The 18,574-nt window shown below is 39.6% G+C and overlaps 1 protein-coding gene across 1 annotated transcript in view; it reads right to left on the bottom strand.

The window, feature by feature from the left end:
- The window catches only part of MYO3B (myosin IIIB), a 394,785-nt gene that overhangs the window by 74,686 nt on the left and 301,525 nt on the right, over positions 1-18,574 (bottom strand). The window contains exons 30-31 of the mRNA XM_078070027.1: positions 10,082-10,142; positions 9,047-9,146 (exon numbers count right to left, since the gene is read on the bottom strand). Of these exons, the coding sequence (XP_077926153.1) occupies positions 9,047-9,146; positions 10,082-10,142 (161 nt within the window). The remainder of the gene's footprint in view (positions 1-9,046; positions 9,147-10,081; positions 10,143-18,574) is intronic.

Here is an 18,574-nt window from a genome sequence, read left to right as displayed (position 1 = left end):
GTCTCGGCCATGAGAGTGGTCCAAAGGCACCATTTCCTTGATTTCTCCCTAGAACCCAGCTCTGTATTGACCAACCGGGACTCAGTTTCCTCATCTGTAAAATAAGAGGGTTGAGGAGAAGTATTTCAAAGGCTTCTATAATTCCAGATCCAGATAAGTCAGGCCATAGAAACTCGGTAGAGAACTTACCCAAAGAAAAATGAAATATTCCCATGAATAAGAAACAGAACCCCATGCAGGAGCAAACTTCTGTTGAATGCTTACTATATGCCAAGTATTGTGTGAAGCACTGTACATGCATATGCCATGTTATAGGTATTTTTATTATTCCTATTTTACAGATGACAAGAAAGAGGCACAGAGAGGTTAAGTAATGTGCCCAAAGTCACAAAGCTGTTCGAGTGGCAGGGCTGAGATGTCCATTTAAGTCTGCTTGACTCCAAAGCCTGCTGTGCTATATGCCGAGAGTGTGGGACCACCATCCGTGGACATCTTTTTTATAAGAGCTCTAAACTGGAAGCAACCCATATACCCAGTGACAGAAGACTGGATTCATAAAGTAGGATACTCTATAGCAATGAAAATAAACAAGTTAATCTTAAAAAATGTAATGTTAAGGGAAAAAAAAAGAAGAAAAAGCTAAAAACCAAAGAATACATGCTGTGTGATTTTAGTTATGCAAAGTTTAAAGACAGGCAAAATGGAACTATGATATTTAGGATGCATACTTAGGAAGAAAATGAGAGTCATTATCAGGAAAGGGTGTGCAGAACATTTCTGAGGTGTGGGCAAATTCTTTTTGAGATCTCAGTTGTAGTTATGTGTGGGCTTCCTTTATAATAATTCCTTACACTGTCCATCTCTGTTTTAAATGTTTTTTTTTTTCTGTAGGCATGTTACATTTCAGAATTTTAAAAAATATAAAAACAAGAACAACCAAAATCTCCTCTCTCTACCATGTGAGCTGTTCCTGGTGTGGAAAGGGAACAGAGGGCTGGAACACCTTTCTCCCCTCTTTGCCTGGCTGATTCTTGGTCCTCCCCCCACCCCACCCCCCACTTTGGTTTAAGCCTATCTGGCCCTTCTCCACTCCTCTGAGACCCAGTATCCTTGTTGGAGCTCAGATCCAGTGCTCACTCTTATTAACACCTCCGTCAAAGGAGACTTGATTTTGGAGTACCTTGTCCATTTCCCTCTTGGAATGTAAACTTCACACGGACAAGCCTGGATCCTGCCGCCTTGTATACCACCAGCACCCAGCACAGTGCCTGCCACTTAGTAGGTGCTCAATAAACACCTGCAGACTATCTGAAAGAATAAGTAATAAGGATGTATTTCACTCTCTCCCAGCCCTCTCTGACTTAAGCCAATAATTTTTCTTCTGCTAAATACAGTTTTTACCAGAAGCTGACAACTGGAGTTTTCCTGGTCATTTTAGGAATACTAGTTACTTAAGAAGTATAAGTAGCAAGGAAACAGGAAACTCATAGAAAAATGGAAACTGGAAAAAAAATCTTAGCATGGTTCTGCATATACTCATATTTTTTTCTTACTTACTTTTGAACTATGTCTGTCTTGCCTCCCTATAACATTTAAAATTGATTATATTTCATTTGGGGAACACACTTGTGTCAGGTTCTCATATGTTCAACATCTAAATGACAGATCACCTTGTTCCTCTCAGACTACTCTTACTTCCTTGGATGCAGAATGGGTGCTAAGCCAAGATGGGAGTCAGGTTGATTTGAAAACATTTTTCTTCCTAATTATACACACATAAAAGATTAATTACTGCTCTACTAAAGACACTATTTAAACAATGAAAAGACAAGCCACAGACTGAGAGAAACATTTGTAAAACATATCTGGCAAAGGACTGGTATCCAAAATATACAGAGAATTCTTAAAACTTAACAATAAGAAGACAAATGACAATTTAAAAATGGGAAAAAGATCTAGACAGATACTTCACCAAAGAAGACATACAGGTGGCAAATAAGCATGTGAAAAGTTGCTTCAAATCATATGTCATCAGGGAAATAGAAATTAAAACAATAATGAGATACTACTACACACCTATTAAAATGGCTAAAATCCAAAACACTGATAATACCAAATGCTGGTGAGGACATGGAGCAATATGAACTCTTATTCGCTGCTGGTGGGAATACAAAATGGCACAGCTATTTTGCAAGACAGTTTGGCAGCTTCTTACAAAGCTAAACATACTCTTACCATATAATCTAGCAATCACACTCTCTGGTATTACCCCAAAGAGTTGAAAACTTATATTCACACAAAAACCTGAACAAAAATGTTTACAGCAGCTTTATTCATAATTGCCAAAACCTGGAAGCAACTAAGATGGCCTTTAAGAGGTGAATGGACAAATAATCCACACAATGGATAAACATCCACACAAGAGTATTTTCAGCAATAAAAAGAAATGGACTATCAAGCCCCGCAAGACATGGAAGAGCTCAAATGCATACTGCTAACTGAAAGAAGGCAATTTGAAGAAGTTGTGCACTGTATTATTCCAAGTATATTTCCATTTGGAAAAGGGACATTTTGTAAACAGTAAAAGAAAAAAACCAAACAAACAAAAAACAACAACTCCCACCCTCACCCCCCAAATAGAGGTTGCTACGAGTTTAGGGTGGGGGGGAGGGAGGGAGAAATAGGTAGAGCCACAAGGGATTTTTAGGCAAGTGAAACTACTCTGTATGATACTACAGTGGTGGATACATGTCAATACATTTGTCAAAACTCAGATTGTGCAACACAAAGAGTAAGCCCTAATATGAATTCTGGACTTTAGTTAATAACGTATCAATATTGGCTCATCATTGTAACAACTGAGTCACAATAATGCAAGATGTTAATAATAGGGGAAACTTGGGGGGAGGGGAAGACATAAGGGGGTATATGAGAATTCCTCACTTTGTTCAATTTTCTGAAATTCACAAACTACTAAAAAAAAAATTCTATGAATTCAAAAAAAAAATGTATTACTCCTAATCTTGGAAAACAAGCAAAAGTAAAAAGAAAAACCACTCCACTCCTCACTCCTACCACTATACAACTGTATGTTTAATTTTAAAGTTGAAAAGAATCCTTTAAAATAAAACAAACGAGGCAGCCAAGGTTAACAGGGTAGTCTATAGAGTATGTGCTGTTCCAAATACATCAAGTAGAAAAGAATTTAAAAATAAAATTCCTCTCAGCACGTTTTATAGCCATGCCCTCAGCATCCCATTCTGGAAGCCAAGTACCCTAACTCGCCTCACACACCCCGCCTCGTGTTGTTTGGCAGCTGTGCTCCTGATGTCCTGGGTCAATGCCAGAACCTCACTTGGCATCTGCAAAAAGTGCATCTTGACCTGACACACTCGGGAAAGCACCGGAAAAGTTCCTGCTGAACTTTCCTCGGATATGTTTGCAGTCACAGTCTAAGCAGAAATAATGGCCCCAAACTATGCAACTTCATAACGTGCTTTAATGAGTTGCAGGAATGAGAACAGACTGTCACAAGGCCTTCCGTGAGCCATGTGGCCTTGGGAATGGTGGCTGACAATTGACCGCCTGGGCTGTGGCCACTTCTCCTCCAGCCTCAACTCCTCAGGCAGGGTCAGGATCTTGCCGCCTCAACGGGTGGTGGTGCTGACCTCTGTGGACTGTGTCCCTTCTCCTTATCCTCCAGATCCCCAAATTTCAGGGAAAATGGGGTGCTAAAACGAATGTTCTCCTCTTGGTAGTTAACCTACAAAGTTCCTCCTAAAAGTCAGTTTTGGACAGAAGCCTCTGTTGGGGTAAACAGTCACGACAGCCAGCCAGCACTCCGCTCACATTCTCCAGAATTACAAAATAAAGCTGAACAAAAACAAAACAACCCCAAATCCAGATCTGGTAAAAACAAGGAAAGTCTTTTAAGCAGAAGAAGAAAGGTATCTGATTAACATAAATCAGGCTAAATTAGAAATGAAGTTTGGGATTCGGAGAGCTATAATCTCCTCTCTTCTTTCTCCTTCCACCCTCTACCCTCATGCCCACAAGCCTCCAACCGTGCAATCCTTATGCTGGCCTTACCTAAATTCTTTTGCAAAAAACCAGAACATAAACATTATGGTGATGACATACATATTAGAGATCCGTGCAAATATTCAGATCTGGGGGGGTTTAGAGCAATTTTGTGTTAAGAGAAGCTGGCAAAGCCTGGCAGAGTTTATAAAATAGAAATATTCTTTAAAAGCAATAATTCCTAATAATTTTAGAAACTGAGACACTTTATAAAAATCTGGAACACTCCCCTCCTCCTCCTCTACAGCTAAGTTACAAATAACTGTAACTTTGTTCTTGACAACTTCCTGAGAATTTAATGAGGCCACTTGAGATAAATAAGGACACTGGTGTATTCCCAAACCTGCTTTGGAAAATAACAGCAAAGACCAAGATATTAGAAATACATTACATTCTCTAAGTGTCTTATTTCACTTCCTGGCCTGCAGTTGATATACAGTGGGTGCTCAGTAAGTGTTTGTTGAATGAATAGAAAACCATACATATACAGTTCACTTTTTCTGACTCAGTGTAGTATTGCAGAGATAGGGGACGCCTACAGCAGTGGTTCCCAAAGGGTAGTCCCCAGACCAGCAGTGTGGTGTCAGCTGGGAATTTGATAAAAACACAAATTCCCCCTCTCCTCTACCCCAAATCAGAGACAATGGAATGACAGTGATTTTGATGCACACTGAAGTTTGAGCACCACTCATCAAAAAAGATCCTTTAACAAGGAGGTGGTTTTTCCACTTCCCATGCTAATGGAATAAGAATTCTATGCCTGTAATTCCTTTACTATCTCACTGAGAAAAGTCCTGAGACAGGCTTTAACCAGTCTCACTGATGAGGGTTTACGGTGAATTCTGTGGCACCTGGGCAAGGAGAAAAGATGTCTCAGGCCAATGGAAGCCAAAAAGAGGAGGGATTCAGAGTACCAGAGACTACCCATACGTGAGGGTGTAAGAGAGGCCACGAAGTCTTGTGTGTGGCATTCCATAATGGCATCAGATGCAGGCCAAAGGCCTAGCAGCCTTCCCTCCATATAGGGTTTGGTTTCCATGTGCTTTCCCAATAGGGATTATGTTGCCTTTGAGACTCCATTGTAGGAACATGCTCTCTTGGTCAAATGGATGACATCTGAGCCCTTTATGGTCACAGTGCTTGCTGTTTGGCAAGCTGCTTGTAACCCCTTCCAAACACAGGCAGGCAGTGTGAGGCAATTCTGTCACATGGATCTAAGGCTTTGTCTTGCCTGAAACAGTGATCTAATTAAAAAAACATTTCCTCCCCAAATCAAGTTCAACTTCTAGTATTTTAATAGGGTGACCAACTTGTCCCCATTTGCCTGGGACTGTCCTGGTGTTAGCACTGAAAATCCCACATCTTGGAAAACCCTTCAGTTCCAGGAAAATGGAGATGTTTGGTCAACCTAAGGATTAAGAGTTCCAAGGATAAAACAGAGCCCAAGTTTGCTTTCTGATAGCTGAACCAATGCCAAAATCAGTAAGAGTTAGCAATGAGCAACAAGAAAGAAAAATAATGAAGGAGATGGCATTAGACTGGGAAGAAGTGTGGGGCGGACAGGCCATGAAAGATCTCAAATCAGATCACTAAACCTGACATCAGACACCCCCTGAGGGCTCTACCACAGCCCAACACAGTGCACTGCCAACTGTCTCCTTTGGGAGGCCAGTGCAATTCCACCCGCTCCTCAGCTCCCTACAAATGTGCCATGCTCCAGCTTTAAGACCCAATGGAGTTAAAGTGCAATGTAGCAAGTGCAATGACCTTCTGACCTTCAAAAAGAAATATGGGGGCACCTGGCTGGCTCAGTTGGTAGAGCATGCGGCTCTTGATCTCAGGGTCATGAGTTCAAGCCCCACACTAGGTGTAGAGCTTACTTAAAAAAAATTTTAAAAAGAAATATGAATAACTTGTATTGCTTGTAGATGAGAAGATAACCAAGGGCAGACCTACCTCACTTAGGTGAGGTATCACAGGAAAGGGTAGGTGGTCCCATTTCACAATGGTCTCTAGGACTCTCTCTGCATTACGGCCCAGTGTGATAATTGTTAATGATCATGTACTGAGACACTAAAGAATTGTGTTCATTACACTTAGTATGAAAGGGAGTCATAGGTTTCAGAAAGTTTCAGCTGTCTGGAAAATGAAACTTACCCAGAATATCTCATTCACTGATGAGGTCTGTAGTCTATCCTCAACCCACGGGCTGGAGTAATCATTTTAAAACACAACTCAGGTCATGTCACTCCTGTGCTGAAAATGCTCAGCACTCTGCATTTCACTGAGTTTATACCCTTACTATTGTGGGCCTCAGAGCAACAATATTGGCACCACCTGGAAGCTTATCAGAGTTGCAGAATCTTCAGAGCCACACAGACCTACTGAATCAGAATCTTCATATGAACTAGATCCCTGGGGTACTTAAGTCATTAAGAAGTATGGACCTCGGGCACCTGACTGGCTTAGTCGGTAGAGCATGCGATTCTTTTTATTTTGTTTTATTTTTTATTTCTTTTAAGCAGGCTCCACGCCCAGCACAGAGCCCAGTGTGGGGCTTGAACTCAAGACCTGAGCTGAGATCAAGAGCTGGACACTCAACTGACTGAGCCGCCCAGGCGCCCCAAGCATGGAACCCTTGATCTCGGGGATGTGAGTTCAAGCCACATGCTGGGGGTAGAGATGACTTAATAAATAAAAGTTGGAAAAAAAAAAAAAGAAGAAGAAGAAGTGCTGACCTGTATCATCTGGCTCCTCACCTCCTGCCATTCTTCTTGCTCTCCCAGATCCTATCACATCGGCTTCTTTCTACTCCTCACCTATTCCATGCAGGCTCTCCCCTCAGGGCCTTTGCCATAGTATTCCCTTTGCCTGGAATGCTATTCTCCCAAATACTGCATGGCTAATTAGTTCACCACTTTCAAGCCTTCTCAATGAAACCAACCCCAACCACCCCATTTAAAAGTGCAACCATCCCCCAATCACTTTGCAACTAATCCAAGCAGTGAAATTATTTAGACTGATAGGCATATATCCAGACCTGATCTGATTTTACTGTTTAAAAATGTATCCTTTAGACATTTGTCCTTATATTTATTTATTCATCTATTTACTCAACAATTGTTAATACTTACTAAGTGCCAGGAACTCTCCTATTCTCAGACTTCTTGTACTGTTTTAAAAGACCAGTTTTGGGTTGGTTGTTTTAATTTCCAATTTGCACAGTCAGATACTTTTGTGAATACAATAAAAAGGAATTATAGTTGGCCCTTCAACAACACAGGGGTTGGGAGTGCTGACCTCTGCACAGTCAAAAATCCATGTCTAATTTTTGATTCATCAAAAATGTAACTACTCATAGCCTACTGTTGACCTGAAACCTTACTGGTAACATAAGCAGTTGATTAACACATATGATGTATGTTATATGTATTATATACTGTTTTCATACAGTAATACCTTTTTCTTAATTTTTTTCAGCATTTCTAAACTGTGCAGTTCATCTGAGAGTTTTTTCAAATTGTTGCAAATCTAAAGAAATTTTTCAAATTACTCATTTTACATGTGTAAGTACTGAGATAAGGAGCTGTTTCATAACTCAATTAACACTACACAGGAGAACAGAGATTTGAATCCAGGCAGGTCTCACTCTAGAATCTGTGCCTTTGGCTACTCAATCATACTTAAAATTTTTCTTTTTATGTGTATTTTAAAGTAGAATGCCAAAAGAGAACAAAGATCAGATGCGACAAATTGAAAATAAATAGCAAGATGGTAGATTTAAGCCAAAATACATCAATAATCACATTAAATATAAATGGTCTAAACAACCCAATTAAAAGGTAGAGATTGTCCATTTGGATAGAGACAAATGCCAACCAAATTCTTGCATAATGGATTCTGCTCCACCACAGTCTTTTCCCTAAATTTTCCTCTTTTTTTGCACTACTCCTACCTCTCCTCTTTGTGGCCTTACTCCTAAACACTATCTGCCTGTGTGGAAACACTGAACACTGTGCGGATAATATTCCCTTTGACAGATTTATTATTTTCTGCATACCCATTTAGAAGGTTCTGCTATAGTACAGTTGTCCTCTCTTGTCTCTTTCCAAGAGTTTGAGTTCCATACAGACTGAAGGTCCTAACACATTTGTTGTACATTTTCCACTTCATATTGTACTACTTTGTCACTGAAAAACAGGCTAAGAAGAAATTTGGAGAGACCTGAGAACCTACTGCATATTTCAGAAAAACAGATGAGGTTTACATTAAGTGTAATGTCAGTATTTTAAGTTGAAAAGGTTTCTTTCTTAGGAATGGTCCACACTGCTCTTAGTATCTTCTGGTTCATAAATATTTCTTACGATCATGCTTCTATTTTATCTTCCAGAAGGACATATAAGCTGCACAGTATAGCCACACATAAGCCCCCAAACTAACTTTCACCATATTCTGTAGCAAAGAATTTAGAAAAGGGGCCATAAATAGCTATTTCCCAAAGCAGTGTGGCAAGATGTGTGTATTCTTGCTGAAAGAATGGTAGTGTTGCCAAAAGAGCAGAACTACTCTCTAAATCCATATTCTTTACTAAGCCCTAGATTTTGACCCAAAATTATCTGTTCCACTGAAAGCTGGTCAACTGTTTATCTTTCTTTTGACAAAATGAAATTATGAAGCCATTGCCTAATTTGAGGTTCTTAACAGGCAAAGGGAAATAATGGCCTTTGATATTCATTTTCTTCCCTCAGAGAAGTAAACTTGAGTGGCATGAGAAGGCAGTAAATGGCTACCTTTAATACACATTTTGCTTCCAGCCTTTATGGTTGCACAAACCTGAACTTTTGCTAATGTTAGGTCATATTACTATCTGAGTCCCACCTTCTAGACAGTCCTGCCTAAACAACTCATCAAAAAGTGCACAAGCACGCCAAAGGTAGAAGCAGCATGCAGTTCAAAATGTTCTTACCAGATTTTGCAGGGGCTCCTCTTGAGGGACTTGGTCCTGGGCGACCTGGGGCAGCATGGCATGTCTGAGAAGACAGCAGATCAGTCCCAGAAACGGAATGCTTCGGAAAGACCCAGTAAGAGAAACATTACTTTTATCTTCGGATGAAGTAGCCTTAAGGACACAGCCTCCATTTAACTAAGGGACCTTTAACCCTGATGATATGGGGAAGAAGCTAAGTATATTGGGGTCATGCGGTGAGTTGCCCCTGTCTTGCATGAGAATTGAGAGGAGGTCCTCTCCTTGGGGCAATTAGTAGCAGAGTCTCAACACCTTTTGCTTAATTCATTTATTTCTTCCTCTGAACAAGTTAACCTAGCCCCCTCTTAAATTAATTATAATCCAGAATATAAAAAATAGCTATGTGCTGATTTTCTCCTATACTTAATGTTTATCCCTAAGAAAGAAAAAAGAAAACCTATAGGAAGGTATTAATCTACTTAACATTTCTAAGTACATCATCCAAAGGATTTTGTTTTTTTAATCTTACATATGCTCAGCAGAGTTACTGGCAAAAACTGTACATTTTCTTCATTTCATCCTTTCAACATCAAATAGTAGGCAGCAAAAATTGGATCAGACTTCAAAGCCTGCTGTGGGCTCCAAGTCACAGAGAGACGCCTCCATTTCACATATTGAATTCGAGCAGGATATCAAAGTGCTACCAAAGAACCTCGGGTCCTTACTCAAAAAGAGGCTCTAACATCTGTAGAGAGTGGAGTGCACAGACAAATCACCTCAGGGAGCAGCTAGCATTTATTCTCAGCAGCAAATTTCCAGGCTTTTGATTCTCTCTTCACTGTACCTCCCTGTCTCTCTGCTGAACCAAAGTTCTTTAGCAAGCTGGGCTTTTGTCTCAAAGACTTCAAAATATCACTAACAGTTTCACGTTTGGATGACCTGACCAAGCAGCCACATATAGGCTTCCCAACCATCGACTTGGACAAGTCTGAAACAAAGATACACAGTCACTTCAGAATCAAGATGTCCAGCTACCTTATGTGAATGTCCTGCGGAGACATCACACCCTTTTGGAGAACACTGCGCTTGTGGATGCCTAAAAAGAAAAACAGTCATTTTTTAAAGGCCTGAAATCATGCTTAAGAACTTAAAGAGGATTGTTTTCCTCCAAAGAGGTATCAGAACATACTCTTACTAAGTTTCCATTGTTTCCTATTCTGGTCCTCGATTAAAAGGACATGGTCAACTTAAGAAAATGCATCCTACTAAGTGTTACTGCTATATTCACAGTCAGCCTGAGGTCCTAAGACCAAAGAAGCTACCCTTTTTAAAGTTGTCTGATACAACTTAGTTTACTATTAGGCTTTCACAGACTTTACCAAGAAGCCAACAAAACTGATGCTAAGGTTGTACTTCCCAGCCAGCACATTGTAAGCACATTAATTGTCAGATAATTCAAAATAGATTCTGTAGTCAAATAAGTATGGGAAATGCTGAGTTGTACATGGTTAAGAGGCTTCCTTACTTCAGGAATGATCTTTTACAATCACAATATTCATTTCTGGATTCCTAAAGGCAGGGGTTGGGGGTGGGTGCATAGTTTCTTAAACTAATTTGACCAAGCAACTTAAAAAATGATAACCTACTAACATCTATTAAAGTATTAATGTTTTATGGAGCAAAGTTTGGAAAAATCAATTGTGCTGTGGCCCCAATTTCTAGTAATTGAAACCCATTGTATAAAATGTGGTAATTATTACTTACTGTTAAAATACAAGTTGGCCCTTTCAGATGGACCCCAGCAAAGTGGAAAGCACTGATGAGGGGAAGAGAAATCAGGGTTCTAACTCCTGCATTGAGACCCTGGTCTCTCTCTCTCCCTTTCTCGCTCTCTCTCACACACACATGCATACACAGACTGGGGAAATTTCTATAGTATTCTGGTTTCAAGTTTTCCTTCTCTGTAAAATGAAGGGATTGAGATAAACTATTCCTAAGGTCTCTTCTAGTTCTATATTAAAAATCTTATTGTTTATTTAAAATAAGAAATTCATTTCTGAATTTTCTGTGAACAGTTCATGGATAATACCATCAAAATGCATCTATATAGAGAGTATAAGCAATATCCCCATTTAAAAAATATAACATCAGTACCTGGGGAGAGGAGACTATAATGATACACTTATTTGTGTGCACATTTGTTTATCATATGTCTCCCACTATAGAATGTAAGTTCCAAGAAGGCAGGGATCAGATTTGCTTTATTCTATACTCTACATCAGCACCTAATCCTAGGGTCTGGTATGTGGCAAAGTGCTCAATAAATATTTGACAAGTTGAATGAATAAAAGAATGACTAGTAGACCCCCCAAATATGAAGATCAGCAAGAATAACCTTAACATTAACATTAAATTAATGAGCTTTTATATAACACTTCATATTTTTTAAAATGCTTTTATATATCTAACAAAAATTTCACAACCGTTTGAGCTAAGTGCTTTAATTGTCCCTATTATATAGATGAAGAAACTGTAGTTCAGAGAGAGTAAGGGATTTGGCCAGGGATCAGGTGAATACCTATCACAGCTAAGACATTGACCCCTGTTGGTCTGACTTTAAATCCTCTGTCTTCCTCTGAAACTTGACACCCTCTATGCACTTTGGTTTCTGTGCATCAGGCCAATGAACTCATTCCCGTCAGCCTAGGCAAGTCCCAATGGTTCTGGGACACCTAAAGGACAGATGGACTCTGAGGTCCTCCAGGAGTCCTGGTAAGGTTTGGAGACAACCTAAGGAAGAGAGTTTAGCTGTCACATTACTATGGGTTCTCTAATTTCTACCCTATCTGCCCCAACATGGAAATGAAACCTCTTAAGAACTCTGCTCATTTGCATGGCTTTGTAGGATCCAAAAGCCAGGGGCAGATATCTTCCTACTCTCCGCTGAGGGTCAGCTCAGCAGTTTGAGCCCCTCCTCATTCAAGCCTTTGGAAGAATCTAAGGCAGCTCAATATAATGTTTATATGTATTACCTGGTTTTATAAAAGCGGAGGTGGGATGGGTAGTGTCCACAGGCAAATAGATTAGAAAATACCTGATTAAGCAAATACTTGATCAAAGGAGATTTCTTTGCCAAGAGGCTTTCCAGAACCTTTAGCTTAATACCACGCACAATGAAACCCCACTTGTGGGAAAAAATACACAGCATTTCCCAGATGTTATCTTAGAATGGCATCCTTCTCCCAGGGAGCATGTTAGAGGCCTACTGGTTCTTATAATATGCCTTAGGAAATTCTAATCTGAGCAGCCTTTATTTGAAACAAATTCCAATCTGCCTTAATGGGGCACCTAGGTGGCTCAGCCTAAGTGTCTGCCTTCAGCTCAGGTCATGATCCTGGGTCCTGGGATCGAGCCCCATGTCAGGTTCCCTGCTCAGCGGGTAGTCTGTTTCTCCCTCTCCCTCTGCCTCTCCCCCTTCCCCACCCCTTGCTTGTGCATGTGCTCTCTCTCTCAAATAAATAAAATCTTTTAAAAAATGAAAATAAAAAATGGTATAAGTTTTCTTCAAAAGTCTAACTGCCTCAACTCCTTAGCAGCAATTTATCAGATATGTTGTCATTTGCTTCAAGGACTTGAGACTGGCAGTCAATGATAATGTTCCATAAGCTGTCACTGCTGAAATAAGGAAAAGCACAATAATGAAAAATAACCAAAGCTTATTGCATGCATACATTTCACCAGGCACCGGTGATACACGGTCATTTCGTATAACACTTCCAACAGCTATGTGAATTGGTTACATTTTTTATACCCATTTTATAGGTGAGGGAATCAAGGATCAAGAAGCTAATGACTTGGTTCATGTCATAACTAGTACATAAATAGTGCACCATAATTTGACAAGTACAACATCCATTCACAATAAAAACCCTCAACAAATTAGGTTGAGAGGGGACATACCTCAACATAATAAAAGGTTATATATATGAAGAACCCACAGCTAACATCATCCTCAGTGGGGAAAAACTGAGAGCCTTTCATCTAAGGTCAGGAACAAGACAAGGATGTCCACTCTCACTACTTTTATTCAACATAGTACTGGAAGTCCTAGCCATAGCAATCAGACAACAAGAAATAAAAGGCACCTAAACTGGAAAGAAAGAAGTAAAACCTTTCACTATTTGCAGATGACATGATACTACATATAGAAAACCTGAAAGATTCCACCTGCTAGAACTGATAAATGAATTCAGTGAAGTTGCAGGATACAAAATCAATGTTCAGAAATCTGTGACATTTCTATACACCACTAATGAAGCAGCAGAAAGAGAAATTAAGAAACCAATCCCATTTATAATTGTACCGAAAATAATAAGATACCTAGGAATAAACCTAACCAAAGAGGTGAAAGACCTATACTCTGAAAACTATAAAACACTGATGAAAGAAAGTGAAGATAACACAAAGAAATGGAAAGACATTCTATGCTCATGGGTTGGAAGAACAAATATTGTTAAAGAACAAATACTGTTAAACAAAATGCCAACAGCATTTTCCACGGAACTAGAACAAACAATCCTAAATTTTGTATGGAACCACAAAAGACCCTGAATAACCAAAGCAATCTTGAAAAAGAAAAGCAAAGGTGGAGACATCATAACTCTGGATTTCAAGTTATATTGCAAAGCTATAGTGATCAAAACAGTATGGTACTGGCATAAAAACAGACACAGAGACCGATGGAACAGAGTAGAAAACCCAGAAATTAACCCATAACTATATGATCAATTAATCTTTGACAAAGCAGGAAAGAGTATCCAACAGGAAAAGGACAATTTCTTCAACAAATGGTGTTGAGAAAACTGGACAGTAACATGTGGAAAAAAAAAGAAACTGGACCACTTTCTTACACCATACACAAAAATAAATTCAAAATGGATTAAAGACCTAAATGTAAGACCTGAAACCATAAAAATCCTAGAAGAAAACAGAGGCAGTAACCTTTTTGACATTGGGCATAGCAACTTTTTTCTAGATATGTCTCTTGAGGCAAGGGAAATGAAATAAAAAATAAACTACTGAGACTACATCAAAATAAAAAGCTTTGCACAGCAAAGGAAACAATAAAACTAAAAGGCAACTTATGGAATGGGAGAATATATCTGCAAATGACATATCCAATAAAGGGTTAGTATCCAAAATATATAAAGAACTTATACAAGTCAACACTCAAAAAACAAATAATCCAGTTAAAAATGGGCAGAAGACATGAACTGACATTTCTCCAAAGAAGACATCCAGATGGCCAACAGACACATGAAAAGATGTTCATCATCATTTACCATCAGGGAAATGCAAATCAAAACCACAATGAGATATCATCTCACACCTGTCAGAATGGCTACAATCTAAAACACAAGAAATAGCAAGTGTTGGAGAGGATGCGGAGAAAGGGGAACCCTCCTGCACTGATGGTGGGAATGCAAACTGGTGCAGCCACAGTGGAAAACAGTATGGAGGCTCCTCAAAAAGTTAAAAATAGAACTACCCTACAATCTAGCAATTGCACTACTGGGCATTTGCCCCCAAAATACAAAAACACAAATTCAAAGGGTTACATGCATCCCTATGTTTATTGCAGCATTATTTACAATAGTGAAATTATGGATGCACTTGTTCATCAACAGATAAATGGATAAAGACAATGTGGTATCTATACACAAAGGAATATTACTCAGCCATAAAAAAGAAATGAAATCTTGCCATTCACAATGACATGGATGGAGCTAGAGAATATAATGCTAAGCAAAATAAGTCCGAGAAAGAAATACCATATGATTTCACTCATATGTAGAATTCAAGAAACAAAACAAATGAGCAAAGGGAAAAAAAACAGAGAGGGAGAGAGAGAAGAAACAGACTCTTAACTATAGTGAACAAACTGATGGTTACCAGAGGGGAGGTGGGTGGGGGGATGGGAGAAATAGGTGATGGGGATTAAGGAGTGCACTTGTCTGATGAGCACTGGTGATGTATGGAATTGTTGAATCACTATATTGTACACCAGAAACTAATACAACACTGTATATTAACTAACTGGAATTAAAATAAAAACTTTAAAAAATAGTATAGCATAAAACCTGCTGACATAGAAAAGGAGACTCCAAAGGGAAATTATTGATTTAGGCAAGGATTATCAAGAGCTCATTAAACCTTCAGAGAAATGGTTGATAGTGAATGGGACAGTCATGTGATGCCAAAGCGCCTCTACACTGAGTCCTTCTTTCAGGGCACAAGGAGAGTAAGATAACAGTACATCTTAATCCAGCTCCAGTCTTAGCACCACTAATGCCCAGACAACACTGTCTTGTGATGCAAGGCAATATGAAGTATTTGACATTTATATTTTTTGTTTCAGTCAAAAACATTTAGCTTGAATGTAATCAAAGCTTCCAATCTTCCAGTTTACCTAGAACACAGGGTATAGAGGGACAAGCTAAGAGCCCTGCAAAGAATCAAGCAAACGAATACAGAAGGTGAGCTATAATTGGATCAATCGCTTAAAAAGTCAGAGCATGAGAAAGCAAGTATTACGTATTAAATGAGATTTAGGGATATAACAACTCAATGCAAGGTAATGACCTAAACTGGACCCCGGCTTGGACAAACAGGTGTAAAGAACAGTCTTAGGACAACTGGGCAATTTTGACTAAGAATTGGTATTAGGTGATATTAAGGAATTATTCATTTTATTTATTTTATTTTTTTAAGTAGGCTCCATCCCCAATGTGGGCCTTGAACTCACAATCCCAAGAACAAGAGTTACATGTTCTACTGACTGAGCCAGCCAGGCGCCCCAGGAATTATTCATTTTTAAAGTGTGAGATTATTTTGAATCTGTAGGAAAATTAAAAAATGTCCTCAGCCTCCATTAGGAATCACATGCTAAATGGCAGAATCAGGGAATAGGAGGCAGGTGTCTGTCTACATATGATTCTCTGCATATTCCAAGGGCTCCTCTAACCTCTCAGAATCCATGAGAGGATTGCCTCCAAGGCTTGGCAGCTCTGTTGCTTTGCTGCCAGTCAGTTCACTCAGCTGTGGGTTCTAGGGGAGACAGAAAAAGATTTCATTCCTCACTGACAGTGCTTCCGCTGAGCATCTGGCCTGAAAAAGCCCCTCCAGACGAAACATCGAATTCTTTCTTAAACCCTGGGATTCCCATATGACTGGATGAGGGGCCGGGTGCAGGCTGACTCCCGAATACTGGGCTGCTGAGAATGCCCCAGCATCTCTCTTCTACAGCAAGGATCCATGAGGCCAGCTGGCTTTGTCATGCTGGGCTGGCAGCACTCGGTGAAGTCACCACACTCTAAAACTGGGTCTCAGCTTTAACAGGCTCCAAAATTCAGTTTGCCAGTTCACTGAGGGGTGATGATCTTTTCAGAGTAGAGTTGTATTAACCAAACTCAGAAGAGTCATATTTGAAAAGTAGAATGTCAGCGTGTGGTTTTACAGTGTGTAGTATAATCTGGACCATACTCTCCCCTTCACTAGTTGGTTGAAATAATCTGGAGACAGATTTATGCATCAGAATTAAAACAAAGGAAGCAGAGTACTCTTTGAGCACTGATCAACCAATCTAGTCTTGTAACTGACCTTCTTCTACTTTAGGGTTAGAATCTAACTTTTTTCTTGGATGGGAGTAGAGACACACTGGTTACACTCTGACCTTCCATTTTATAAACTTCATTTAAATTTCTTTTTGCAGTTTTTATTAACTTTGATAAAAGTTGCAAAGATTATGTCTTATCTTTTATCAATCATAATCTTGCTTGTAGACAAATGAAGAAACCCATTAGTCATTCACACTTGAAAGCATGCTCTAATTCCAAAACAGAATAGGTTGCAGCTAATTCATTGTGGGTTGATTTCTGTTAGCTTCCTGCTGTCTCTAGATTTGGGAGTAGTTCTCATTGTAAATTTGTGTCTTCCGTGGCAGTCTTGGGAGAAAGGCTAATTAGCATAACCAAGCAAATTTGTTCCTGCTTCTTTGATAGCTCTGAAAAACAAAAATCTGTTGTATACGGAGCTCTTAATAAGAAGAGGTCAATTTCTTGTTCCCAAGCAGCTCCATCCCACGATCCTGAGATCACGACCTGAGCTGAAACCAATGCACCCTGCAAAAGATATGCTCAGATCAAGATATTTTGATGTCCTAGGATCCCCATGAGTCTTGAGGGAGGCATATTTCAGATAAATAAGTCATACAACTTTCCTTATGGAAATTACCATGAAGGATGATGGAAGACATGAACATCTTTGCAAATGGTTTCAGTAAGTTCAGTAAATAAAGACATTTAAAACATGACATCAGAGAAAAGGACACTGTCCTTTGTAAAGGCTCCTGTGCTGACCTAAGTGTTAACAGGATTTCCATACAAACTGGCCATTTAGTTCTTATATGCAACCTGAACATTGTGAGGGCTGAGGGTGTATATGGGGAACACTACCAGATCCGAATCTCCCCATATTGTCACTATGAATCTACTCTTCCCGGATCTGCATCAGCTAGGCGTCTTTGTGTATTCTTCTTACTGCTTGTATTTATTTAAACAGCTTTGAAGGAACAGAGGATTGGAAGATAAGAAAATGTTCTATGAAGAACACAAATTATCAGCTTAAGTTTAAAGGTACCCAGAATGTGTAAGATAATGCATATTGTATTACAAAACTTAGAAAGCTAGGATTTCTAGAATGCTTTTGTTTTTTTTTTTAAAGATTTATTTATTTATTTGAGAGAGAGAGAGAGAGAGACAGAGGGGAGGGGCAGAAGGAGAGAGAAACTTTAGCAGACTCCGTGCTGAGTGCAGAGCCTGATGTGGGGCTCCATCCCACGATCCTGAGATCACGACCTGAGCTGAAACCTAGAGTCAGACACTCAATCAACTGAGCCACCCAGTGCCCCTAGCATGTTTTTGTTTTCTATTCACCACCACCACAACAAATCAGCATTTGCCAAGCCCCCACTGAACCTCCTCAGGGTTGTATTCATACTTCTGTGCTTTTGCCTGGAATGTCGTCTCCTCTCTGGCCCACCTGGCCATTGCACCCTTACCCTTTAGCTTGGGTGTCAGCTCCTCAGAAGAGCCTCTTCTGCCCCATCCCCACACTGGCCACCTCTTCCACTCTGGGCAGAGCTGGAGGCTCCCTGGTACATTCTACAAATCTACTGAGCATAACCACACTGAAAACTTGGTACTGTAATTAACTCCTCTGGTGCCACATCCTGACCAATTAGAAGTGTCTGCAAATCATCTACTGAAGGTGAGCTTTATCAAATTTTGATTAAGGGAGGGAGAGCAAAGAACAAGCCACCTGGCTTTTGAGATATCAGAGCTGTTCCTATTGTTGTGTTCATCAGTTTTGTCTTTTCTTCTTTATATTTTAGTTGCTGAAAATGCTCCAAATTCCCAAAAGATCTGAATATTCACCAATCACTAATCAATGGAAGTGTAGTAATCTTTG

The sequence above is a fragment of the Halichoerus grypus genome, chromosome 4 (genome assembly GCF_964656455.1).
Source record: "Halichoerus grypus chromosome 4, mHalGry1.hap1.1, whole genome shotgun sequence".
NCBI classification, from domain to species: domain Eukaryota; kingdom Metazoa; phylum Chordata; class Mammalia; order Carnivora; family Phocidae; genus Halichoerus; species Halichoerus grypus.
This window is presented reverse-complemented; position numbering and strand designations above follow the sequence as displayed.